General features: G+C 48.7%; 1 protein-coding gene across 2 annotated transcripts in view; it reads left to right on the top strand.

Moving 5' to 3' along the window:
• LOC138373123 (tripartite motif-containing protein 59-like) overlaps window positions 1–7,271 on the top strand; it is a 50,673-nt gene extending 43,402 nt beyond the window's left edge. For both annotated transcript variants that reach the window (XM_069339134.1, XM_069339133.1), the window contains exon 3: window positions 6,226–7,271. In XM_069339134.1, coding sequence (XP_069195235.1) covers window positions 6,226–6,939 — 714 coding nt within the window. In that variant the 3' untranslated portion in view covers window positions 6,940–7,271. The remainder of the gene's footprint in view (window positions 1–6,225) is intronic.
• Window positions 7,272–26,405: the final 19,134 nt, after the last annotated feature.

Genomic DNA, 26,405 nt, shown 5'->3' with positions numbered 1-26,405 from the left:
TTGTCACAACTCTCCCCCGAAGCCTGCGGTTCTGGAAGAAGTACGTCGTCATGTGGTGGAATAATAGGTGGAGTTGCTTCTACTTCATAAACTCTGGAGAGAGCGTCGGCTATGATGTTGTCAGACCCCTGGTGTAGCGGGTCTCCAGGTTGAATTTCTGCAGTTATCAAGCCCATCGTAGAAGACGACCTGCCCGAAACGCTTTGCGTAATAGTGGCTTTAGGCATTGTATGTACTAGCTCTTATCTATAAAGCCAACAAACTTTGTAAAATCTCTTTATGTATGTACCTTTGCCTAAATAAAAAAATTATTATTATTATTAAGTTTAGAAGTGGGCTTGCTGCAGGAGGTGTAGGGTGGTGTGGTCCGTGTTGATGGTAGACCGAGCACTTTTCAGGTATGGAGTAAAGTGCTGGAGATTCAGGATGATGAAGAGTAGCTCCTTGCCAATTGCTCCGTAGTTCCGTGTAGCGGTGGTCGCTGACAGGTGTATTCTCCTCGCATCGTTGCTGTACTAGGTCACCCCCGATGCCGGTCCCACTGGCGGCGACATGGAGGATGAAGGCCTTATCTGACGAGGTGAGAGTGGAATTAGAATATGGCAAAGGAGCACTATTATGGTCCTGAAAATGGTTGGGAAAATCAGTAAGGATTTCTGAATTTGAAAGCGCTGAGTCAGTGTCAGTGCTTTCGGGAGGAGAAGCAGGGAAGGTCTCACTGTGGATGTATGGTTCTGTAAAAGCAGAGTAGTTAAGCATGACAGTGGGAGGAGTACCGTTATATAGCTTCAGGAGGTTGACGTGGCACAGCTGGGTCTTCCGCCGCCTATCTGGAGTCTCTAGAACGTAGTTATGGTTGTTTCTGCACTCCTTGATGCGGTAGGGTCCTGAAAACCTGTTTTGTAAAGGAGAACCTGGGATAGGAAAGTAAGCAAGTACGAAGTCTCCCGGCTTAAATTTTCTTACTTTGCTGGTCTGGTCGTAATGAGTCTTCATCCTCTCCTGTGCTTTCAATAGATTATCTTGGGCAAAACTGTGGACTCTCTCTAGAATGTGTTGGAGGTTTTGAAGAAACTGGGGCACATTCTGATGCTCACTGAAGGTGGCATCACGTAGAGAGTCTTTGAAAGCCTTGAGGGGAGTACGGCACTTACGTCCATAGAGCATCTCATAAGGAGATACTCCTAGGGACTCATTGGGAAGACTTCTATATATGCACATTATCAAATCTATTTGCTTATCCCAATCCTTAGAGGTTTCATTACAAAACTTTTTCAGGAGTGCTTTAATAGTCTGATGACTACGCTCAAGAGAACCCTGTGAAGCAGGATGATAGGGGCTGGACAATACCTGTTTGATGTTGAACTCCTCCAGTGTCCTTTTGAAGAGATCACTGGTGTAGTTGGTGCCACAGTCGCTCTGAACCTCCCTGGGAAATCCATACTGGGTGAAGATCTTCAATAAGTGCTTCACAACCGTAGCAGCCATAATGTTCTTTACTGGAACTGCTATGGGGAATCTGGTGGTAGGACACAGGATGGTTAAGATATAGGCGTTACCTGAACTGGTCCGAGGTAAAGGACCAATACAGTCTATAATAAGTCTGTGGAAAGGTTCCGCAGGCACCTGTATGGGAATCAGTGGCGCTCTGGGAATAGAGATGTTCGGTTTACCTGCCATCTGACATGTATGACACTGTTTTACGTACTGTTTGACGCTATTTACCATACCTGGCCAGTAGTAGTCTTGACGGATTCCATGGTAGGTCTTGTTGAATCCGTAGTGGGAGAGTGCTCCATGGGCCAGGTGTAGAATAGTGGGCCGCAGGCTGGTAGGAATCACAAGTTGTTCGACGTTGGCCCAATCGTCCTCCTCCTTCAGTTTACTGGGTCTATATCTGCGGTAGAGCAATTCGTTCTCTAGGAAGAACTCAGGAATACTGTCGGGTTGAGTCTCAGCCTGGAAAAATAATGGTGTCAAAGTAAGAGCTTCCCTCTCTAACTTACGGAACTCCAACTTGGTCAGATTCGGGGGTAGTTTCTGAGGGTCTTGAGGGACAGCGGTAGCAGTAGAGTCAGCTGGCTGTGGTCGTGCGGCTTGTGCACGGGTGGTCACTAAAACCGGAGGAGAAACTTCATCAATCTCTTGAACCTTTGCTGGAACATACTCAAATATAGGATTATCCGTCACAGAGGTACACACCTGGGGTTTGTCCATGACGATCAGGTTGGTCGGTTGCAGGTCTTCTGCCAAGTCGTTGCCCAGGAGAAGTTGCACTCCAGGCATGGGAAAAGGCTTTTCCCTGACGGCGACTTGGACTTCTCCGTTCACGAAGGGACAATCCAGGAGGACTCTGGCGAGAGGATAAGGAGTGGTAGCAGTGAGGTCAGTGATGAAGACAGTTTCTCCGGTGTAGGCGATGTTGGGCACAGCCGACTTCAAAATAATCGATTGTAGAGTCGCTGTGTCCCTCAAGATCTTCAATTTGAAACGTCCCTCCGGATTTGAACTGTTGGCAGAGACAGTTCCAGTATACAGGTGGTTACTGAAAAGAGAAAGATCATTAACATGAACACCAACATTCATCACAGGCTTACCGAACTTAGGAGGAGTTGGTTTAGGTTTTGGCGTTTCGGTGGTTCCTTTGTATTGAGACTTACCGCATTTATCTATGGTATGTCCATAGAGTCTACAATACTTACAGTACAATTGCGAGCCAGCTTGATCGGTACTCACTTTCTCGTAACTGTACCACGACTTCTTACTGGAGGATGGTTCTGGTGGCAGCCGGTGGATGAGGCTGTGTCAGCCGACTTAGCACACTTTAGGTAGTCGGTTTCTTCTTTATCTGCTAAATATAGACGGACAGGAGGCGGCACACGCCTCAAGAATTCTTCAACTAGCATAAGGTTGACGAGTTCTGCAAAGGTAGAGACATGTGCTGCTTCCAGCCATTTCATAAAATATCTCCTTTTGGTGTTAGCAAACTCGAGAAAGGTAGTGGTACTTGCCTTCAGGTGGTCACGGAATTTCCTTCGATAACTTTCGGTGGAGAGAAGGTAGGCATCCAACACTGCATGTTTCAGAGTCTGGTAGTCATTCTCAGACGCCAAAGTACTGAGGGTAACTGCAGCTCTACCTGTGAGATGTACTCTGAGAAGGGTGGCCCATTGGTCGGCAGGCCAACTAAGTTGATTAGCAAGGGTTTCAAAGGTGGTGAAAAACACGTCAACTTCTGTTTCTACAAATGATGGCATTAACACGTCAACTTCTGTTTCTACAAATGATGGCATTAACACGTCAACTTCTGTTTCTACAAATGATGGCATTAACTTACTTGCATGTGATATATTAAAACTGACGGGAAGATTGGCAGTAGCTTGCTGGCGTTGAGCGAGGTGTGAAGTTTCCAACATGAATTCTCGTTGACAACACTCCATAGCCAGAGTCGCTTATTGTTTGTCATATTTGTGTTGCATCTCCAATTGGCGTTGTTTTGTTTCAAGCTGTACTCGTTCCCGCTCACGGAGTATTGCAACCTCACGTTCCTTGAGGGTGATTTCACGTTCTTGTTCTTCCCTTCGTATGGCAGCTGCTTCTCTTTGCTGCTCGAGGGCTTCCCTTTTTGCTGCTCGCGTTCAATCTTGGCCAGCTCTAGTTTGAGTTTCATCGTTGCCAAATTAGTTTTATCTGCAATAAAGTAAGTTTCGTGAGTTTCAGAGTCTATCTTACCTTGTTCTAAGAAATGATCCAGTAGCAGGTTGTGTATCTCATTTTTGTTGGCTTGGTAGGGAACTTCTAGTTGATACTCATGTGCAAGAGTGTGTAATTCAGTCCTCTTGGCACGACTTAAAGTCCCTATTTCACCTGCTGGATCTGCACGGAAAGCTTGGAGACGAAACATTGTGAAATTAGCAAATAAATGCACAACGAATATACCGTTGTGATATAGTGAATGTCAGAAACAGGACAACGTGGCAACTGGTACCTATCCTGTAGAATCTTTAACAATTAAAGTTAATTACAAGATGTTAAATGATTAATTAAATCAAGGTCGCAGGAAATCTTGTACCCGGTACTCATGTAAGAGGATAAGGGCAAGAAAATCCTACTAAACAAGTGAAACTGAGTTTCTAAAACAAATGAAACAGTTAATTGCCTCAAAAGTAAAATTGGTAGTCCAAGAATGTAGGCATACCTTGCCGAGTCTCTATAGGACATAAGCAAGTTTTTCCCACTGAAATTAATATGATACTTACAGAATTAGCAAACTTTTGTGCTCTGAAAAAGAAAGCTAATTCCCTACCAATGTATGTATCATCATCTCTGACCGACGTGTAGGGGTGCGAGGTGTCAACTGGTGACGAGAACTGCTGCTGAGGTCCCAATTCAGCAACTAAAGTTCGTGCTAGAGGAACTATGGCCCTCTTTATCCTCCTACTGTCAGATTGCAGAAGATTAGGTGCACTTGACCCGGGGGCAGACCACAGTACCAGGGTACCAATATGATGATCTGTCGAAAATATGAGAAATATCCTAGGGACAAAAGATGGTAAACACGAGTAATAACACGGAGGGAGAGATGACCAATTAAGAGAATGACTGAGGCCTACAGTCACCACGTAATCCAAAGTTGTCTCACCTTCACCATATGCTACTCTCGGAATGCACAATACACACAGCACCATATAAAAATAAAATTGAATATGAAAAATAGTAAAAAGCTACGTTACCAAAGCCAAATACGCTTACCATAAATTACTACTTGGCACCAGTACCTGAGTGAAGCTCCTAGGGCAGGCCCCCACTTTGTGACGGTAAAGCGTTGGTGTTCGGCTGTTTCAAAAGCTAGGGGCAGGGCCTCGTCACATTAAAGAAAAAAAACAGAAAAAGCTGGAACTTTCGTCTGTGGTAAGGTAATGGGAAGACACACAAAACACAAGTAAATTTAACAAAGAAATTTTAATTACGTTAGAAAAACAAGACATGAATAAAATTAAGCATAAAATATACAAGGCAAGTCAACAAACAAAATAATAAGAATAATCACTGGCAAATGAAAAGTTACGTTAAGACAAGTGAGTTATAGCAAAGTAAATAATAATGATGCTGGAATATTGGCTTCGAGCTGCCACCTCCCTTAGTACACGAAAGCCAAGGCTTAGTCTACCAATGAGAGATGTCAACTGCAAGGAGCACTGGGATATTCTGACTACTCTGGGCCACTGCAGCCCAGACATCAACTTGTGGCGGAGGGCAGGTGCGACGGGACACCAGCCAATCAGCGACAGGTAGGCAATGGACAAGCAGTTTGCCGGTTAACGGTGGCGGTGGGTAGCAGGTGTGCCGGTGTGCTGGATACGTTTTGCTCTCTGGGCAAAACGTTTTGGAGATACTTGCTGGATATATCTTCTATATTATCTGTTGTTGTTACGTACTTTGAAGGGAAGAGCAGGCTCAATCTCTCTTGAAAGAGATTATCGTCACAATATATATATATATATATATATATATATATATATATATATATATATATATATATATATATATATATATATATATATATATATAATATATATATATATATATATATATATATATATATATATATATACTGTGTACTTAGTTTATAAATCAAATAGATAAGATTTGGTGGTCTTATCACCACCAAATCAACTAAGCCCAGATTTGTGTGAGACCAATAGTCAATTTATCCATCATGGTTATGTTTGGTGAAGAGTATCACTCAATCTCAACAATCCTGTAATGTAATTGTGTGTTCCCATAGTAAGTGTAAAATAATCCAGAGTTGTTCAATAAAACCCATGTGTTAAGATGTAACCCACAGTGTACTTATTGTCCAACTTAGACTAAGAATACTTGATCCTTCCCCCATTATCACATATGATACATACATTTCCTTCCATTATTCATAATAAAGTAAGGACGGGTTTTGTTAGTCTGTACTCTTGGGTATGGCTTACAAGCAGTCCTGCTGCTGCAATATGTTACCAAAATATATTATCCCATACTCCGAGATATGTTTATAAAAAATATTGGCCTTGCTGTGAATGTATTAATCTGTCAGTAATATTAACCCTGCTCTGAAATAGCTAATGCAAAGCATGTATAAAATATTATGTAATTTGTATTAGAAAATAAAGTACTGTAATATTAGTTTTTGTTGTAAATACATCTAGCATAACTAAATATTCTTTTCCACAGGATAACAAGCCAGAGGAATGTTCAGTGTGTTTTAACGATTATGATGACAATCAACTACGACCTCGTACACTGCCATGTGGCCACACATTCTGCTCCCAGTGTGTTGACAATGCTATCAAGAATGGTCAGCTGACCTGCCCCAGCTGCCGTGCCGAGCACGCTGCCACAGCCGCTACTCAGTTCCCAATTAGCTATGCTGTGGAGGCTTTTGTTAGGAAACTAAAAAATATCCAGCCATCAACTGAGGAAGTAGTGCCAGCAAAACCTTATGAAGGTCCCGCCAGAGGCATCAGTAAGAAGTTACGTTCCCTGGTGCAGGAGCAGAAGAGCATCATCAGCAGCCTCATTATTAGCTGTGAAAAGGTACTGTCCCAGCTGGGGGAGTACCGGGGCCAGCTGGGGGACTGGAAGACTCACCACCTCCAGCTCCAGGACAGACTCTATGCTCTGGTAGAGCAGAACAAGTCAGCAATGAAACTCTTGGAACTGGAGGATACCAGTGTGGTGGATATGACAACACAAGGAGAGGAAGGGAAGACTCAGCTGCAGGCCATGTTGGGGAGCCTCGACACAGTCAACACTCCACAGGAGTTTGACACAACCATAGACACAGCTGATGAGTGCAGCATGAAGGTAGAAGATTGGCTCCAGAAGTGCCAGGAACTCTTCCCTAATGTCAAGACAGTCCACACCTCAGTGAAGGTACGCTGCTGAAGGTTACATTGTTCTCACCCAACAGAGTGTAGTATTCCATCTATATAAACACTTGTGACATGGAGACACATCAAGATGAGAGTTGACTTTATATATAGGAAACTTTCTGGGGGGAGCCCCGTTGGTTTCCTGAAGCTATCCAGCCTGATATGGATATACTGTATTAGCTTTCTGGAATCACTCGATGTGCATGGAGTTCTTGCCTACCGGGGACCACATGCCAGAACTTGGCTCCCTCAGAGAGGCACAAGGAGCAATGGCCTATAGAAACTCCCATGTGGTTGGGAGCATTCTATGTCTGCCATCAACCAGGACAGGCACCCAGAAAGGTAGGTGCCCCAAAACAAACCCCTATTCTGGTGAAAATATTGCTACCGAAATCCGAACGAGTTGACAGAACTCCCCAAACGAAAATTAGCAAATGAGCATGACGTCATCATGTTGCTGCGCTGCTGTCTGTGCTACCTTACCACCCTCCTCCCTGGGAGGGGGAAGGGGGAGTCCCAGACCCTCACACCAGCGATCCACTCTTCAGTTCTTGGCCGATGTGATAATGGCGAGGTCTTATGCTTCTGGCTCCTGAATTTGTCTCAGTTTCTGTGCCTTGTGGCATGGTCTGTGTCTAAGGGTGGTGTGCAAGCCAGGAGTAATATTCTTCAGTATTTGGGCTGCATGCACCTAGGGTCGCCTTCCCTCGGTGCTTTGTAAGTACTGCCCTTGGGGCTTATGGCCACCTTCCAAAAATCACCTTGGGATCTACCTCTGCTGTGTCTTTTACTGCTCGGTACTTGGCTGCCCTTGGAGTCAACTGGCGTTTTTGTTGCCCTTGTTTGCATCAGGGTAGGAGGTAGTTTTCGTCACTGGTATGACGTACCCCACTGGTAGCGTGGGGTACTGCACAGCTAGTTATCACCTATAATGCAGCCGGCTCTGTTCCACCTGGATAAGTTGTCCTCTTGTAGGGTTTTTCTTTTGTTTTTGTTTTCCTGCCTGGTGGGTGGGTCTGCCTTTGGTTGGTTGCCCCTATATATATTCAGGGTATCTATATATACATATCTGTGTTCATTGTGGTATCTGTCATGTTCACAGAAAATGGTACCATCCGTTTTCTATGTGCGGCGGCTGAGACGCCAGAGAGGGAGGAGGTAAACAATAGAGCATACAGGACGCCCGCCAAGCTTGGTAGCTACTAGTCATGTAATCATATTAAGTATTAAAGTCAGTAACCAAGTCATGACTTTACATCAACCCTACAACCAAGACTTCCTCAGTAACACACAAACACCACATTGGCGACGAGGATGAACTGTGAACGCAGGTATTTGTTCAGTTTCAAACACAAGGGAGAAGCATGCTGCCTGGAGGAGAAAGAGAAGCTGTGAGCGCCATACCCGATGCTGTATGCTAACCGATGCTATGTGCTAACCTATGCTGTGTGCTACCCAAGCTGTGTGCTACCCAAGCTGTGTGCTACCCAAGCTGTGCTGAAGAAACTGTGTACTGAGGAATCTGCCGACGTTGTGTACGAAACGACGCTTTGATGTGTACAAAACCTGATGTTTTGGTTACGAAACGACGCTTCGTGCTACAAAATTCATCACACTGAACTGACTGCTGTACCAACTGCTGTACCAACTGCTGCACCAACTGCTGTACCAACTGCTGCTGTACCAACTGCTGTGCCAACTGCTGTGCTGCTGCTGTGAGTAGGAACAACACATGTACACAAGGGCTAGGTAAGAAGTCAGTTGCTGCTATATTGTGCACTGTTGTGAACTTTTGCATTAAAATGCTTGTGTGCTTTGCAAAATTAAAGTAATTACAGTGAATTCTTGACTAACATATTCAGTGCAGTAAGTGTTTAATATTCTGAGGAACATTTAAGTGATAAGTTACATTTATTCAGTAAAAATGGCAAATATACCTCAGTTTCCTGCATTTGATCCTGACTGTGACCAGACAAACCTGTCACAGAGGTGGGTCAAATGGCTTAAAAGGTTTGAAAATTTGTTGATAGTTTCTGACATCAAAAGTGCTGAAAGAAAGCGTGCCTTTCTACTTCATTATGCAGGTGATAGAGTTTGTGACATCTTTGACACACTGAAAGACACTGGTGGTGCCAAAGATTATGACACTGCCAAAGCCAAACTAACAGAGCATTTCAAACCAAGGCAAAATACTGCAATGGAAATTATGCATTTCAGGAGAGCAAAACAACTCTCTAATGAAACTGTGGATCAATACCACACACGTCTGCAGGGTTTAGCAGCCCATTGTGAGTTTGCTGACGTTGACAAAGAAATCAAACAGCAAATAATTGAAACATGCACATCTACACGTCTCCGTCGAAGAGCTCTAGAACTTGTTGATGATGAAAGTTCTCTTACCAAGATACTGGATATTGCTCGTCGAATGGAAGATGCTGCACGTGATGCTCGTGTCATGGAGTGCAGTGCCAACAACGGTTCTGCCACTGTTACTAACAGTGATGAGGTATGTAAGGTTCAGGGAGGACATCGTAATCAAAGAAGATATCATGCCAAACCTAACAGTAAATTTAGCCGAGAACCACGTCACACCTGGAGTCATGGAACAAGACTCAAGCAGTCACAACGACCCACATCAGAGGGTGTCAACAATAAATGTTACAATTGTGGAGGAGACTACCCACACCAAGATAATGTTTGTCCTGCTCAAGGTAAGAAGTGCTATGAGTGTGGAAAACTAGGTCATTTTGGTGCTATGTGTCGTTCTGCACTAAAGAAACCACAGTCAATGAATAAAAGCACTGTACGAGGATCAGGTCATAGGGGTCGAGGTGGTAAACACAATATTGCACCTCATATCCAGAATGTTAATAATGTACAAGACAACATTTCATTACAACCAGTCTCAGATGACAGTGAATGTGATTATACTTATGAAGTACAAGCAATCACAGAATGGAATGATCTTCCAAACAACCCAGAGACATGTGTATACATTGCTGGTATTTGTCTCAAGGTTCTCATTGACACTGGATCAAACATTGACACCATTGCTGAGTGCCACTATGAGAAATTTAAAAAACAGTTCCCAAAGCTTGAGAACTATAATGGCAAAGCCACTGCCTATGCTTCAAAGGTAGCCTTGCCAGTGATTGGAACTTTCACTGCAGAGATTAAGTCAAAGAATGCAATGCTCACTACTACATTCCATGTTGTTAGGAATGCAAAGGAGTCTTCACTCAGTTACAAGACTTCAACCAAATTGGGGCTACTTCAGCTTTCTAATGCTGTAGCAGTGGAATCTGCAAACAATGTTGATGGTATTGTTGCTGAATTTTCTGATCGATTTAAATCCATAGGTTGTTATACTGATAGCAAAGTACATCTGCATATCAACCCAGATGTAATTCCAGTTGCCCAACCACATCGCCGACAACCATTCCATACTCGCAAGAAAGTCGATGCCGAACTGGATAGGCTGATAGAACTAGATATCATTGAACCAGTAACAGGCCCAACACCATGGGTAAGCCCAATTGTCACTCCACCAAAGCCGAAGAATCCAGATGAGATACGCATTTGTGTGGACATGCGTGTTCCCAACAAGGCAATAATGCGTGAACGCCATCCTACACCCACTGTAGATGATATGATCTACCGCTTGAATGGTGCAACTATATTCAGCAAGTTAGATTTAAACAAGGGCTATCATCAGCTTGAACTTGATGATGAGAGTCGCTTCATCACAACGTTTACGACACATCGAGGTCTGTATAGGTACAAGCGCCTGAGTTTTGGTATCAACAGTGCTGCCGAGGTATTCCAGCACATCATCAGCCAGGTATTGCAAGATATACCTAATGCTGACAACATGTCTGATGACATCATTGTTTATGGCCGTACCCAAGCTGAACACGACAAAGCTCTTCGTGCAACATTGCAACGCTTACGAGAAAAGAATTTGACGCTAAGCCGAGCAAAGTGTGAGTTCAATCAACATAAAATTGAATTCTTTGGACATGTACTTAGTGACAAAGGTCTGTCTCCAGATCCTAAGAAAGTTGCAGATATCAAGAATGCTGCACCTCCTTCAACGTCCACTGAAGTACATAGTTTTCTGGGAATGGCAAACTACTGTTCTCGCTTCATTCCAGATTTTGCTACCATTACAAAGCCTCTACGTGAGCTCCTGAAGAAAAATGCATCATGGTACTGGAGCGATATCGAGCAAAATGCATTTGATGCTGTGAAAGATGCACTAGTAGAGAATGCGACTGCTGCATACTTTGATCCATCAATGGACACTGAGTTAACGGTGGATGCTAGTCCTGTTGGTTTAGGTGCTGTGTTAGCCCAACACAAACCTGGTCAACCAGATTCCAGAGTAGTAATTGCCTACGCCAGCCGTTCTCTCACAGATGTTGAGCAACGATACAGTCAGACAGAGAAGGAAGCTCTTGCTCTTGTATGGGGCTGTGAACACTTCAATGTGTATCTGCTTGGTGCACCCTTCACCACGATAGTCACTGACCACAAACCGTTGGAGACCATCTTCAATAATCCAAAGTCCAAACCACCAGCTCGCATTGAGAGATGGGCTCTTCGTCTGCAACCATACAACTTTACGGTGAAATACAAGCCGGGTGCAGGCAATCCCGCTGATTACATCAGTCGACATCCTGCAAACAGTTTCACCATCACCAAGCATCAGCAAGTTGCCGAGGAATATGTACACTCTGTAACCTGTGATGCAGTCCCTAAGGCTCTTACTCTTGATGAAATCCGTACTGCAACCCTAGAGGACCCAACTCTGCAAGCAACAGTGGATGCATTGACTAAGAAAAAGTTTCCACGCATCCCACCCTCAGGAGTTGACCAAGATGCATTCAAAGCACTTGAACGCATCCAGACAGAATTAAGTGTTACGCAACAACGCGACACTGTGCTGCGAGGTACTCGTATCGTTATTCCAGCTGTTCTCCAGCACGTGCTCTGAAGCTTGCACATCAAGGACACCAAGGTCTTGTTAGGACCAAACAGCTGCTACGAGAAAAGGTGTGGTTTCCTGGCATTGATCGTCAAGCAAAGGATATGCATGATGCCTGTGTCCCTTGCCAAGCTGCAGTGGATACTTCAAGACCAACACCTCTACAACCTTCACCACTACCTGCTGCACCGTGGACGGAAGTATCGATGGACTTCTGCGGACCACTACCAACGGAGAGTACTTGATGGTAGTCATTGATGATCACTCACGTTATCCAGAAGTAGAAATCATCAATTCCACATCTGCAAAGGCCGTCATCCCGAAACTTGACAAGATCTTTTCAAACTTTGGCATTCCTGAAGTTGTCAAGACGGACAATGGACCGCCATTCAATGGACAAGACTTTGTCAACTTTGCTGAGCATATTGGATTCAAACACCGCCGTGTGATGCCACTACATCCTCAAGCAAATGGAGAAGTTGAGAGATTCATGCAACCTCTCATGAAATCGGTACGCTGTGCTCATGCCGAAGGACGATCCTGGAAACAAGCTATGTATGCTTTTCTCAGGAACTACCGTGCAACACCACATGGAACACTGGGCAAGTCGCCTGGCGAACTTTTATTTGGACGTCCTATGAGAATCGCACTACCCGTCATGCCAGCCGAGGTAACGGATAAACGTCTCGCTGAGAAGGATGCACTAGCCAAGGGCAAAATGAAAATTGCTTATGATCAACGTGCAAAGGAACAATTCATAAAGGCTGGAGATACTGTTCTCGTTAAAAAGAAAAAAGAGGGAAAGCTAGATATGCCGTATAATACAAAACCATATAAAGTGATTAGTGTAAAAGGAACTATGGTAACAGCGAGTAATAGAGATCATAGTATAACACGTAATATGGCTTATTTTAAAGTGATTCCAACTAGTGTAGAAAATGATGAAGTGCAAAGTCGTGCAAAAGAAAAAAAAAAATAGTTATAACCCGACAAACAATTCATCAAGGGATGTTATTGCATTTATGGACTCTCGTCCTAAACGTCATGTTAAACGCCCTACACGATTTGATGATTAATTGTGTTCCTATGTAATGAAAAGTATTTACTTATTGTGCTAAACTAAATTTAATATTGTTTGAATAATGCAGATATCTCATTCAATATTTTGTAACTTTGTATTACAGTTTCTTTCATGTTTGTTTAACATTGCATATGTATTTTTAACATTGAAATCCTTTGTGAAAAAGATTAAGTTGTTTAAATTCTTTGTGTGCTTAATTAATGTTAAATGTATGCAGTATCTCTTGATATGGTAATAACTTACTTTGTGTCAATAACTTTGCTTTGTGCTACAAGCATGGTAGACATCCTGTATTCATTCTTTTTAAAGAAAAGGAGGGATGTCATGTTCACAGAAAATGGTACCATCCGTTTTCTATGTGCGGCGGCTGAGACGCCAGAGAGGGAGGAGGTAAACAATAGAGCATACAGGACGCCCGCCAAGCTTGGTAGCTACTAGTCATGTAATCATATTAAGTATTAAAGTCAGTAACCAAGTCATGACTTTACATCAACCCTACAACCAAGACTTCCTCAGTAACACACAAACACCACAGTATCCCCTGCTAGTCCTCTGTGAGTGGACAAGTCCTGGGGGTTCAGCTTTTAGAAGTTTGCTTGGTAGTTTTGGGTGCCGGTTTGCAGGATTCCTGCCCGGCTTCCCTTAGCTTGTTACCAAGGCTAAGGGCCCTGGGAAACCACGCAGGGGCTCCGAGGTCCGATGGATGCGACCCTTGAGTTCCCTCTCGCTTTGTGTGAGGTTGATAGTTGCTCTGTCTCCTTGTATCAGGGTGACAATCACCAGTTGTACCTCCACCATGCTGCGTGTAGGGTCAGTGATTCTTTTGACCCAGAGTCATGTGACGTTTGTTGTTTGTACATTCTCCAGTTCACCCATGCTACTGATCATGATATGAGGGTGCAGGCAGCAGCTGCATTGCATGCTAGGTTTAGGTTGCTGCAATGTGATTGGTTAGTTGCTTCCCCAGATGCCCCGAGACTGGCCCGTTTTGGTTTTAGTGGCACGAACTTGTGGGTGGGAGTCACTTCGACTTTGGTTCCATCTGCCCCTCCTTGTCCTTCCCAGTTTTCACCTATAACAGTGGCTGGCGCTTTTTCATCTTGATATGATGTCCTCATGCGAGGTTTTTCTTTTTCTTTTAGCCTGGTGGGGGGGGGGGGGGTCTGCCTTGGTGTGCCTCCTCCTTTATATTAGGGTTGTTTTTGTTTGGTGTTACCCCCAGGTTCACCCTCGTGAGTGGACACGTCCCGGGGGTTCAGCACTAGCAGTGCTGACTGGTAGCTTGGGCGCTGGTTAGCAGTACCCTGCCTGGGATTACCCATAGCAGACCCAGTCTAGGGGCCCTGGGAAACCCCGCTGGGGCACTCGGGATCCAATGGATGAGACCCCTGAGTTCACACTCACTTTGTGTAAGTTTGAGGCTTGCTCTGTCCCTTTGTCTTAAGGTGATGCTCATTGTTTTTGCCTCCGTCGTGTTGCCTGTTGGGTCGGTGACACATTTGACCCTGAGTCCTGCGAGCTTTGTTGCTTGTTTGTGACTCAATTCACTCAATCTAATAATGACATTATTCGGATTCACGCGGCTCGCTCGTTACAGGATAGGTTAACCCTAAAATGGCGCATGGCTATATACCATTTGACACCCACAGGTGCATACAAAAAAAAAAATATTTTTTCTTCCTAACCTGTTAATTTGTGTTCACTGATAATGGGAAAAATACTAAAAAAAATCGTAAGTGGCATATATTGCCTGCTATAGGGCGGGGAAGTCTGGCAAAAAACAGGCACTGACTCAGAGTGCGTCCCAGGCGGCGGTCTGTTGCTCGCCAGCTGTCAGGCCAGAGTTGCCACAAAGAGATAATTACCTAATTATTTCAATGTCTCTAATTGATTTTTCTTAGTTTTTTTGCAGTAATATTATTCAATAGTGTGTAGTGTGATATATTTATATAATAAAATGAGTGAATCATCGCTGTACTCAAAAATATGGTGTCCATATTGTTGATTCAATTATGTTCATCAAACAGTGAACAAATACTTTGTCGGTTATTACACTATATACGCAGGTTATATATAAGTATCTGCATGTTTTGTTCACCATAACGAACCACTAAGTTGCTATTATGAGTCAAAAAGTAACGAGGAGTGACCGCCACACACCAGCCAGCCACTTGCTGCCACTCACTCCCTCCCTCAACACCTCGCCCACATTCTCCTCCCACCATACTGATTTTGCTTTTATTCACTATATACAGACGTTATATATAAGTATCTACATTCGTGTTCACCATAACAAAACACTAAGTTGGCATGCTGAGTGGCAGTGCCAGTAGCAGCCCGCCACTGGCTGCTACTTTCTCCCTCCCTCAAGTAACCTGACTCACCCACATTCTCCTCCCACAATACTGTTTTTGCTTTTATTCACTATATATAGACGCTATATATAAGTATCTACATTCGTGTTCACCATAACGAACCACTAAGTTCATATGCTGAGTGGCAGTGGCAGCCTGCCACTGGCTGCCACTCCCTCCCTCACCTCACCTGACTTGCCACCATTCACCACCCACCATACTGTTTTTGCTTTTATATACAGACGTTATATATAAGTATTTACATGTTTTGTTCACCATAACTGTACATCTAAGCTTGTATGGTGAGTAAAAGTACAAAGACGTAGGACCTCACACAGTCAGCTGGTGGCTGCCGCCCTCAAGGCCAGACGCACTAATATTTCTCCTCCAACAATACTGTTTGTTGTGTTATTACGCTATATACACACATTATATATAAATATCTACCTGTTTTATTCACCATACTTGTACAAGTAAACTGGTATGGTGCCGACAGACCATCGTGGTCACCAGTAAACAACATGATAAGTCGTGCAGACAACGCCACCGCCCTCACCAAAATGGCGGCTCCCAACCTCCTACTCTTGCTGTTTATACCATCTATGCACACGTTATATATAAGTATCTACATTTGTGTTTACCATAATGAACCACTAAGCTGGTATGGTGGGTGCAGTCAATAAAAGGTGGCCACACACAGTCAGAAGACAACGCCACCACCCTCCCCTCCCACAGCATTACTCCTCCCAACATGGAGCACAGCGCTAAATATCACCACAATCCTGCTATTATCAGAACCCTGGTCAGTTTTATCACAGGGGTCTTCTGTAATAATATCATCGCTACATAATAGCATGAACAAGTATATTATGGCATTTTAGGCGATGCTGTGGTCACAATCTGAACAGCAGTGCTGTGAGCTCATGCTGCGTGCGTCAGGCTTGGTAGCTCACTCAATACTGAGGCCCCTAACACCCGGGAATTTGGCCCACGATTTTTAAAAAAAATGGCGTCTGTTTACAAGAGCCCTGATGAAGGTGTGGTGAACCCCGTGTATCCGCGGGCCGTTTAAATCTTGTGTAGTACTCCAAAGCATCATATGATGTGATACACAATTTACTGCAAGTCGGTCAAAGCATCATATGATGCGATGCGCAATTTATGGGTTAAGGTTGTTGCAAGGCGCTAGGTTGGTTGCTTCCTCGGATACCCCAAGGCTGTCCCATTTTGCTTATAGGGACCCGGACTTGGGGTGTTGGTCATGTCAGCCTTGGATCAGTGCGCGCCCCCTCATTCTTCCCCTGCTGTGGTTCATTCAGGCCCCCCCCCCCCCTGCTTCTGGCTCCTAAGTATCTGGGGGCTTCGGGGTCGGGGCAGGGTTTAGAGGTTTCTGAGACTCGGGCTGTTTCGTGGGTTGCCCCTTCTAGGGTGGCTATGGAGGCATTCAAGTCTGTTCCTCCAGCCATAGCTCTGGGGTCTGACCAGTGGGCTCGCTCTCTTCCTGCTATTTCAGCCTCCCCAAGTTTTTCTTGTGAGGCCGGGGCTTTGGAGGACGACTCGTCCCTGGGGCCTGACATGGAGGAGGTTCCTGGTGGTTAGGGAGGAGCTGATTTGGGGGCCTTGGGCCCCGTTGGATCCCACCTGGGTTTTCCGACCCACCGAGCGGAGCTTACTGTTACAAAAAAGTGGTGTTTTCCTTCCCCTACCCCCCCCCCCCCCCCCTCCTCTGCGTACGAGTTGGATTAGGGTTCAGCTCCTCCCCAGTTTCGGTTCCCTGTCCCTGCAGATCCTTCGGTTCTGTCCTTTCGGAGGTTTTTGGCTTCCCGCGCCTCGCCTACTGCGGACAGCCATTTCGGCTTACCTCCTGCGCGACCCAGAATATGCCTCCATAAAGGATCCATCTTCCTTCAGGTCTGGTTCTTCATCTCCATTCTGGGTTCGTTATGAGGTTCCGGGCTCGTCTTGGCTTGCGGACTGCCCTTTGTTCTCGCTGGATGCTTGGGACTCCTTCTGTCGTACCTGCAGGCTTGAGTGGCGCGAGGCGTTGACTGTGGTCCAGGTTTACCTAAGGGGGGGGGGTGAGATTTTGAGCACCTTAATGAGTGCCTTTTTGCTCCTTCCCTTCTGCAGGATGTTGGCGCAGTTCAGCTTCATTTGCCGCTCCCTTCCATGTCGGCTGCGCTTGTGGCTGAGGACTTGCACGTGTGTAGCTTGCTGGCTTTGGTCCTTCATTTCTTTTCCCCCTCCTGGAGCTGTCTTCGGATTGGCTTTGTGGAGGATGTAGAGGCGCTTGGGGCCATTCCTGGGTCTGGTGCCTTGGTCTCGGCTGCTCGTGCATCGTCTGCACTTTTGAAGCTGTTTGCGCCAATCCTGCGGTATGCGCTTTCGCAGTTTTTTGCTGCGCATCTCGCCTGTCGACAGGTGGTGCTCGCTTCCTCCTTGGAATCCGCTTGGGCCCCCTGGCTCTTAGATTGTTTTCACACTTGTGTCCTTTGTTGTTTGCGGCCTTTGCAGTGGAGCAGTATAGGCTGGTGGCTTCTTCCAGTTGCCGCCCGATGTCTGATTTGTTGGTTCTCCAGGGTTCTCATGTTAGTTCTTCCCGGAGGGGTCATGTCAGGGCTCGCGGTTCTGCACGTTGGGGTGGGCCACAGTTGCCGGTTTCGGAGCTGGTGCCGCCTTTGGTCCCGGCTGCACCTGGTAGGCGTGGTGCTCGCTCTGCAGGCAGGTCAAGTTCTCGTAAGGGACATCAGCCCTTTCGCGGTTCACCCTATTGATGGGGCAATGGGGGGGGGGGGGGAAGGCTTGCTCTGTTTGCTTATGCCTGGTCTCATGATTTGTGGGATTTTCAGGTTGTTTCTTGCGGCCTGTGGTAGCGTTAGGTGGCCCCTCCTTCATCAGGGGGTTCGGGGCTGGCAGGGCAGGCCTCTTCTTTTGCGCTCTGTTAGGTCGTCTTGGAGTGGGTGCACTTGGTCGTGGTCGAAACGATCACGTCTCTCAGGTGGGTTTCCCGACTGTTTCTAGTTCAGAAACTGGACTGTGCGAACCTGTGGTTCATTCTGGATTTGTCCCTTCTCAACCCCTGGGTTTCTTGCCCCTCATTTCAGATGATCACTCTGTCCCAGGTCCGGCTTCTGTTGGAGCCAGGCGCTTGGATGGTGTTCCTGGACCTCAAGGACGTGTATTCGCACGTCCCAATTTATCTGGGGTTCTGGGACTGGCTCAGTTTTGTTGTGGGGTGCAAGAGTTACTGCTTTCATTGTCTATTGTTCGGGTTGACCTGGCACCTCGCGTGTTTACACGCCTTACCCGGGTCATGGTGGCCCGTCTGCATCTGTTAGGTGTTCGGGTTTTGGCCTACCTTGATGACTGGCTGGTTTGGGCTGCATGTCAGTTCACGTGTCAGCTCGCCAGGGATTTATTTCTATCCGAGCTTGCCGGGTTCTGGTTCTGGGTGAACTGGAGGAAGTCCCATCTGGTTCCCTCTAAGGTTCGGTCTTTGCTGGGTCTTGTGTGGGACGTTGTGACCACTTCCTTGTCTCTTCCTCCGGTGGATCTGCTTTGTCTACATTCCAGCCTTCGTCTGTTCCTGAGGGGCTCTAGGGTCACACGGCGGTTGCTCGAGGGTTTGTGCGGTGTAGCCTGAACTTTGTCGTGATGGTCTACCCACCGGGTCGGGTTTGGCTTCGTCGGCTGTTCTGGTTTCTTCAGGGGCGTCTCTTGCATCTCTCTTGCGACTGCTGAGTTCGGCCTCCTGAGGCTTTGCGTCAGTTGCTGTGTTGCTAGCTTCCTCTAAGGGTTTTTCGGGGTTCAGTACCTTGGCTTTTCCCGAGCCCTCACTCGATGTGTTCACACTCTTCGTCTCCTGGCAGGGGTTTTGTGACCTGTGCTGACCAAGCTGGCCAAGGACGATGGGGTCCGTCCTTCCATCGGGCTCAAAGCACGGTGCGGGAGTTCGTGGCTGTGTGGATGTCGCTCTGGAGGATTCGGGTCGCTGGCGGGTCAACGATCCGGCTCCATTTGGACTGTTTCCCAGTGGTTCATTGCCTGAACCACGGGAGTTCGATGCGGTCCTTGGCTCTTTGGGGCTGGTCACTTTGGGTGACTCGTCTGCTGAGTTCTTAGGGTTTGGCTCCCCTGACAGTTCACGTTTGGGGGGTCCAATGTCCTGACAGACGGCCTGTCCCACTTCCTTCCCCTTGCAACGGAGTGGACAGTCGACACAGAGTCGTTCAGTTAGCTCTGCCGGACATTCGAGCCTCCGGTGGTGGACCTCTTCGCATCGGCGTGGCGCCCTTCCTCGACTGCGAGCCGTCGGCGTTCATGCTTTTCGGCAGGACTGGGCGAGGTGGGGGTTACCTGTACCTCTTCCCCCCGGTTCAGATGTTGCTCCAGGTCCTAGCTCGCTGGAAGTCTTACCTGGGTTGAGTTGTCCTGGCTCCTTGGTGGCCTGCCCAGCCTTGGTTTCAGGTTCTGCTTGCTCAGTGTTTGAACCCGAGGGTCTTTTGCAGCTCTGCCTCTTTCAGCAGATTGGTCCAGCCCGATATAAAGTTAGTTCGTTCTTCTCGAGTCTTTGCGTCTGGATTTTCTGACTCGAGTCTATCACAACTTGTATGGTGTGCAGGTGGCTTTGTTGTTGGTCTCCCACCTGCGTGCTTTGACTAGGCACCAGTATGAAGTTTCCTGGCGATCCTTCCGGTTTTTCCTCTCACTGCGTAGGTGTACTTCGATCTCTAATAGGGTTGTTTTTGTCCATCCTTTCGTGGTTGTTTCAAGATCGTCATCTTGTGCCAAATACTGTCGCCTCATATTGTGCTGCGCTGACGGAGTCGCTCCAACTTGCGTTCGGTGTTGATGTTATGTCTGCTCTGTTCCGCAAGCTGTCTCGTACGTTATTTCACCACCGGCCTGCTCATGCGCCACCTGAGCCGTCCTGGTCTTCGGACCGGGTGCTCTCTTTTCTCTCTTCTCCTCAGTTTGTTGTGGCCCCTTCAGTTCAGGACTGTTTTTCTAAGGCTCTTATCCTGTAGGCATTGGCCTCTGGGGGGTCGGGTTGGGGAGCTTCATGCTCTCCTCCAGCGCAGGGGTTTCTGCTCCTTTGGTCCTGGTAGTAGGTTTGTTCTGTTGCAGCCGTCTTTTTCTGGCGAAGAATGAGTCTGCTGCTTTCCGAAGGGGTCCTTGGGTTGTTGATGCTTGGATGGTCAGGCCGGGGCTGCATCATGTGTTGTGTCCGGTTGCGGCTCTCCATCGTTATTTGCGCGTCAAGGCTGTGGTGGCTGGGGATGTGCGTAGGGTGGACCCAGTTTCCCTTCTTTCCTGTTCCCAGGCTCTGGTCTCCCAGGTCGTCTGCAGGGTTAAGTCTAGCCAGCCTGCGTTCTATCGTGCCCATGACGTTCGTAAGTTTGCTGCACTGGCTGCCATCTTTGGTAACATGTCTTGGGTTTATATTCGGACACTGGGTTGTTGGTGGTCGGACACAAGTCGAGCCTGGCCTCGGGCCGGGCTTGGGGAGTAGAAGAGCTCTTAGAACCCCATCAACCAGGTATCAACCAGGGTTCTGGCCCCTCGCTACCTGGTCAAAGTCCTTGGACCTAGTAGGGCCTGTACTGCATTGGTCGGCAGATGCAGCCAGTTGTCTCAGCTTCGCGTTGAGGAGTGAGGACTGACCGCCGCCTGGGTAAGTCTCTGTTTTTCCTTGTCTTTGGGTAGTTAGCTCCTGGGAGCTGACAGGGTGCCCCCCAGAAAACCAGCGTTGAATGTAATGAATCGCTGTATTACATTGCGAATGTAATGAATACTGGAGTGAACGATATGGAAGAAAATACAGAATAGAACCAGTGAAGAACAGAGGTGCCATAGGCACAATCAGAGAAAACTGAATAAACATCAGAGGTCCGGGGTTGTTCAACGTCCTACCAGCGAGCATCAGAAATATTGCCGGAACACCCGTGGGCATCTTCAAGAGAAACTAGATTGTTTTCTTCAAGGAGTGCCGAACCAACCGGGCTGTGTTGGGTATGTGGGCCTGTGGGCTGCTCCAAGCAACAACCTAGTGGACCAAACTCTCACAAGTTGCTACTTGTGAGCAGCAGCTTCTACTCCCTAAGCCCGGCCTCGGGCCGGGCTTGGGGAGTAGAAGAACTCCCAGAACCCCATCAAGCAGGTATCGCTATTTTCTGGGCGAGTCCCAAAGGCTGCCCGGCATCCCTCCCTCTAGTCGGCGGTGTTTTTCGTGAGTTTTGACATCCAAGTGAGTTTAGAGCCCCAGGCGTGAGGGTCTGGGGCTCTCCCTTCCCCCTCCCGGGGAGGGTTACATAGACAGTGGCGCTGCAACGTGATGACGTCATGCTCGTTTGCTAATTTTCGTTTGGGGAGTTCTGTCCACTCGTTCAACTTTTGGTAGCAATATTTTCACCAGAATAAGGGTTTGTTTTAGGGTGCCTACCTTTCTGGGTGCCAGACCCTGTCGATGGCAGACATAGAATGCTCCCAACAAGGGGGTTTCTATAGGCCATTGCTCCTCACGCCTCTTCGAGGGGGGCCAGGTTCTCGCTCGTGGTCCCTGGTAGAACTCCATGCACATTGACTGATGCGAGAAAGCTAATATATCCATATCTGCGGGGAGCCTCCGGGACTCACCCAGAAAATGACGTTTCATTACGTTCAGCGCTGGTTTTTTGCTCTAATACCTGAAACATTGTTATTAATAAAGTCAACTGTCATCTTGGTGTTTCTCTACACTGTGGTCAGCACTCAGTGTTCACTTCACCCATGTCAACTGTCATCATAGTGACAGACTGACTACAGGTGTAGTTTCAGTTTCCTAATGCTTCATTATAGTCCAGTTACTTTACTCAGTGCCTGATGCTTCATTATAGTCCAGTTACTTTACTCAGTGCCTGATGCTTCATTATAGTCCAGTTACTTTACTCAGAGCCTGATGCTTCATTATAGTCCAGTTACTTTACTCAGAGCCTGATGCTTCATTATAGTCCAGTTACTTTACTCAGAGCCTGATGCTTCATTATAGTCCAGTTACAATACTCAGAGCCTGATGCTTCATTATAGTCCAGTTACTTTACTCAGAGCCTGATGCTTCATTATAGTCCAGTTACTTTACTCAGAGCCTGATGCTTCATTATAGTCCAGGTTCCACCATTAATGTTTGTGTTGGTAATGACAGGTGCAGGAGACCATCAGGGAGACCCTGGAGATGATGACCACAGAGACAGGTGCCACAGCTGACCCCGTACACCTGGGAGACTCAGCCTCCAGCATCATGAATAAAGTTCAGGAAATCACAGGAGAGATCCCCCAGAAGCAATTAACAGTAAGTTTTTTCTTATATCACAAGATATTGAGTTGTATTTTGAGGAGAGGAAGCTGTTCTTAGGTTTATCGAGGTTCCCCAAGGTCAACTACTGACTTAATATACAATACACAACAGTTGCCTAACTCCTGGAAAAACATTTACTGCTAGGTGAACAGTGGAATCTGGTGAAAGGAAACATGGGAATAATTTCTGTCCTACGCGATGATTGAACTTGCGATTCTCTATTGAACCCAGGATCCTGGCCCCCTCGCAGAGGCACAGAGAGCGGGTGACACTCCACCAACCTGGTGATGGAGCTACAGGTCCTTCACCAACCCCCCTGCCAGTAGAGGGGGGCTGGAGCTACAGGTCCTTCACCAACCCCCTGCCAGTAGAGGGGGGCTGGAGCTACAGGTCCTTCACCAACCCCCTGCCAGTAGAGGGGGGCTGGAGCTACAGGTCCTTCACCAACCCCCCTGCCAGTAGAGGGGGGCTGGAGCTACAGGTCCTTCACCAACCCCCTGCCAGTAGAGGGGGGCTGGAGCTACCGGTCCAACACCAACCCACCCCCCTGCCAGTAGAGGGGGGCTGGAGCTACAGGTCCTTCACCAACCCCCTGCCAGTAGAGAGGGGCTGGAGCTACAGGTCCTTCACCAACCCCCTGCCAGTAGAGGGAGGCTGGAGCTACAGGTCCAGCACCAACCCCCTGCCAGTAGAGGGGGGCTGGAGCTACAGGTCCTTCACCAACCCCGTGCCAGTAGAGGGGGGCTCGAGCTACAGGTCCTGCACCAACCCCCTGCCAGTAGAGGGGGGGTGGGCTGAGCTACACGTCCAGCACCAACCCCCTAGCAAGTAGCGGGGGGCTGGAGCTACACGTCCAGCACCAACCCCCTGCCAGTAGAGTGGGGCTGGAGCTACAGGTCCAGCACCACACCCCTTGCCAGTAGAGGGAGGCTGGAGCTACAGGTCAGCATTAACCCCCCTGCCAGTAGAGGGGGGCTGGAGCTACAGGTCCAGCATCAACCCCCTGCCAGTAGAGCGGGGCTGGAGCTCACAGGTCCAGCAACAACCCCCTAAGAGTAGAGGGGGGGCTGGAGCTACGAGTCCAGCACCAACCCCCTGACAGTAGAGGGGAGGGTTGGAGCTTCTGGTTCGGCACCAACCCTTTCCCAGTAGAGGGGGGGGGCTGGAAATACAGGTCCAGCACCAACCCCCTGCCAGTAGAGGGGGGGCAGGAGCTACAGGACTAGCACCAACCCCCTGGCAGTAGAGGGGGGGGGCTGGAGCTATAGGGCTAACACCAACCCCCTCCAGTAGAGGGGGGCTGGAGCTACAGGTCTAGCTCCAACCTCCTGCCAGTAGAGTGGGGCTGGAGCTACAGGTCCAGCACCAACCTCCTGCCAGTAGAGGGGGGCTGGAGATATAGGTCCAGCACCAACCCCCTGCCAGTAGAGGGGGGGCTGGAGATACAGGTCCAGCACCAACCCCCCTGCCATTAGAGGAGGGGCTGGAGATAAAGGTCCAGCACCAACCCCCTGCCAGTAGAGGGGGGGGGGGCAGGAGCTACAGGTCTAGCACCAACCCCCTGCCAGTAGAGGGAGGCTGGAGCTACAGGCCCAGCACCAACCCCTTGCCAGTAGAAGTGGGCTGGAGCTACAGGTCCAGCACCAACTTACTCTGCGTGTAGAGGGGAGCTGAAGCTAAAGGTCCAGCATCAACTCTCCTGCCAGTAGAGGGGGGCTGGAGCTACAGTTCAAGCAGCAACCTCCTGCCAGTAGAGGGGGGGGGCAGGAGCTACAGGTCTAGCACCAACCCCCTGCCAGTAGAGGGAGGATGGAGCTACAGGTCCAGCACCAACCCCTTGCCAGTAGAAGTGGGCTGGAGCTACAGGTCCAGCATCAACTTCCTCTGCTAGTAGAGGGGAGCTGAAGCTAAAGGTCCAGCACCAACTCTCCTGCCAGTAGAGGGTTCTGGAGCTACAGGTCCAGCAGCAACCCCCTGCCAGTAGAGGGGAGGGGGCTGGAGCTACAGGTCCAGCACTAACTTCCTCTGCTAGTAGAGGGGGCTGGAGCTACAGGTCCAGCAGCAACCCCCTGCCAGTAGAGGGAGGCTGGAGCTACAGGTCCAGCACCAACTTCCTCTGCTAGTAGAGGGGGCCTGGAGCTACAGGTTCAGCACTAATCCCCTGCCAGTAGAGGGGGCTGAAGCTACAGGTTCAGCACCAACCCCCTGCCAGTAGAGGGGGGCTGGAGCTAAAGGTCCAGCACCAACCCCTTGCCAGTAGAGGGAGGCTGGAGCTACAGGTCCAGCACCAACCCCCTGCCAGTAGAGGGGGCTGGAGCTACAGGTCCAGCACCAACCTCCTGCCATTAGAGGGGGGCTGGAGCTACTGGTCGATCACCAACCCCCTGCCAGTAGAGGGGGGCTGGAGCTATAGGTCCAGCATCAACCACCTGCCAGTAGAGGGGGTTGGAGCTACAGGCCCAGCACCAACCCCTTGCCAATAGAGGGGGGCGGGCTGGAGCTACAGGTCCAGCACCAACCCCCTGCCAGTAGAGGGGAGCTGGAGCTACAGGTCCAGCACCAACCCCCTGCCAGTAGAGGGGCTGGAGCTACAGGTCTAACGCCAACCCCCTGCCAGTAGAGAGGGGCTGGAGCTACAGGTCCAGCAACAACCCCCTGCCAGTAAAGGAAGGCTGGAGCTACAGGTCCAGCACCAACCCCCTGCCTGTAGAAGGGGGCTGGAGCTACAGGTCCAGCACCAACCCCCAGCCAGTAGAGGGGGCTGGAGCTACAGGTCCAGCAACAACCCCTCTGCCAGTAAAGGAAGGCTGGAGCTACAGGTCCACTAACCACCTGCCAGTAGAGAGGGTTGGAGCTATAGGGCTAACACCAAACGCTGCCAGTAGAGGGGGTTGGAGATACATGTCCAGCACCAACCCCCTGCCTGTAGAAGGGGGCTGGAGATACAGGTCCAGCACCAACCCCCTGCCAGTAGAGGGGGGGCTGGAGATACAGGTCCAGCACCAACCCCCTGCCAGTAGAGGGGGGGGCTGGAGATACAGGTCCAGCACCAACCCCCTGCCAGTAGAGGGGAGGGATGGAGCTTCAGGTCCAGCTCCAACCCCCTGCCAGTGGAGGGGACGGATGGAGCTACAGGTCCAGGTCCAACCCCCTGCTAGTAGAGGCGGGGCTGGAGATACAGGTCCAGCACCAACCCCCTGCCTGTAGAGGGGGGCTGGAGATACAGGTCCAGCACCAACCCCCCCTGCCAGTAGAGGGGTGTGTTAGAGCTTCAGGTCTAGCACCAACCCCCTGGCAGTAGAGGGGGGCTGGAGTTACAGGTCCAGCACCAACCCCCTGCCAGTAGAGGGGGGGGGGCTGGAGCTATAGGGCTAACACCAAACCCTGGCAGTAGAGGGGGGCAGGAGATACAGGTCTAGCACCAACCCCCCTGCCAGTAGAGGGGGGGGCTGGAGCTACAGGCCCAGCACCAACCCCTTGCCAATAGAGGGGGGGGGGATGGAGCTACAGGTCCAGCACCAACCCCCCTGCCAATTGAGGGGGGGCTGGAGCTACAGGTCCAGCACCAACTCCCTGCAAGTAGAGGGGGCTGGAGCTACAGGTCCAGCACCAACCCCCTGCCAGTAGAGGGGGGCTGGAGCTACAGGTCTAGCACCAACCCCATGGCAGTAGAGGGGGGGGGGCTGAAGCTACAGGTCCAGCACCAACCCCCTTCCAGTAGAGG

The sequence above is a fragment of the Procambarus clarkii genome, chromosome 41, assembly GCF_040958095.1.
Source record: "Procambarus clarkii isolate CNS0578487 chromosome 41, FALCON_Pclarkii_2.0, whole genome shotgun sequence".
Lineage (NCBI taxonomy): Eukaryota > Metazoa > Arthropoda > Malacostraca > Decapoda > Cambaridae > Procambarus > Procambarus clarkii.
The sequence above is the reverse complement of the archived record's forward strand: the minus strand, read 5'-3'. Positions and strand labels throughout refer to the sequence as shown.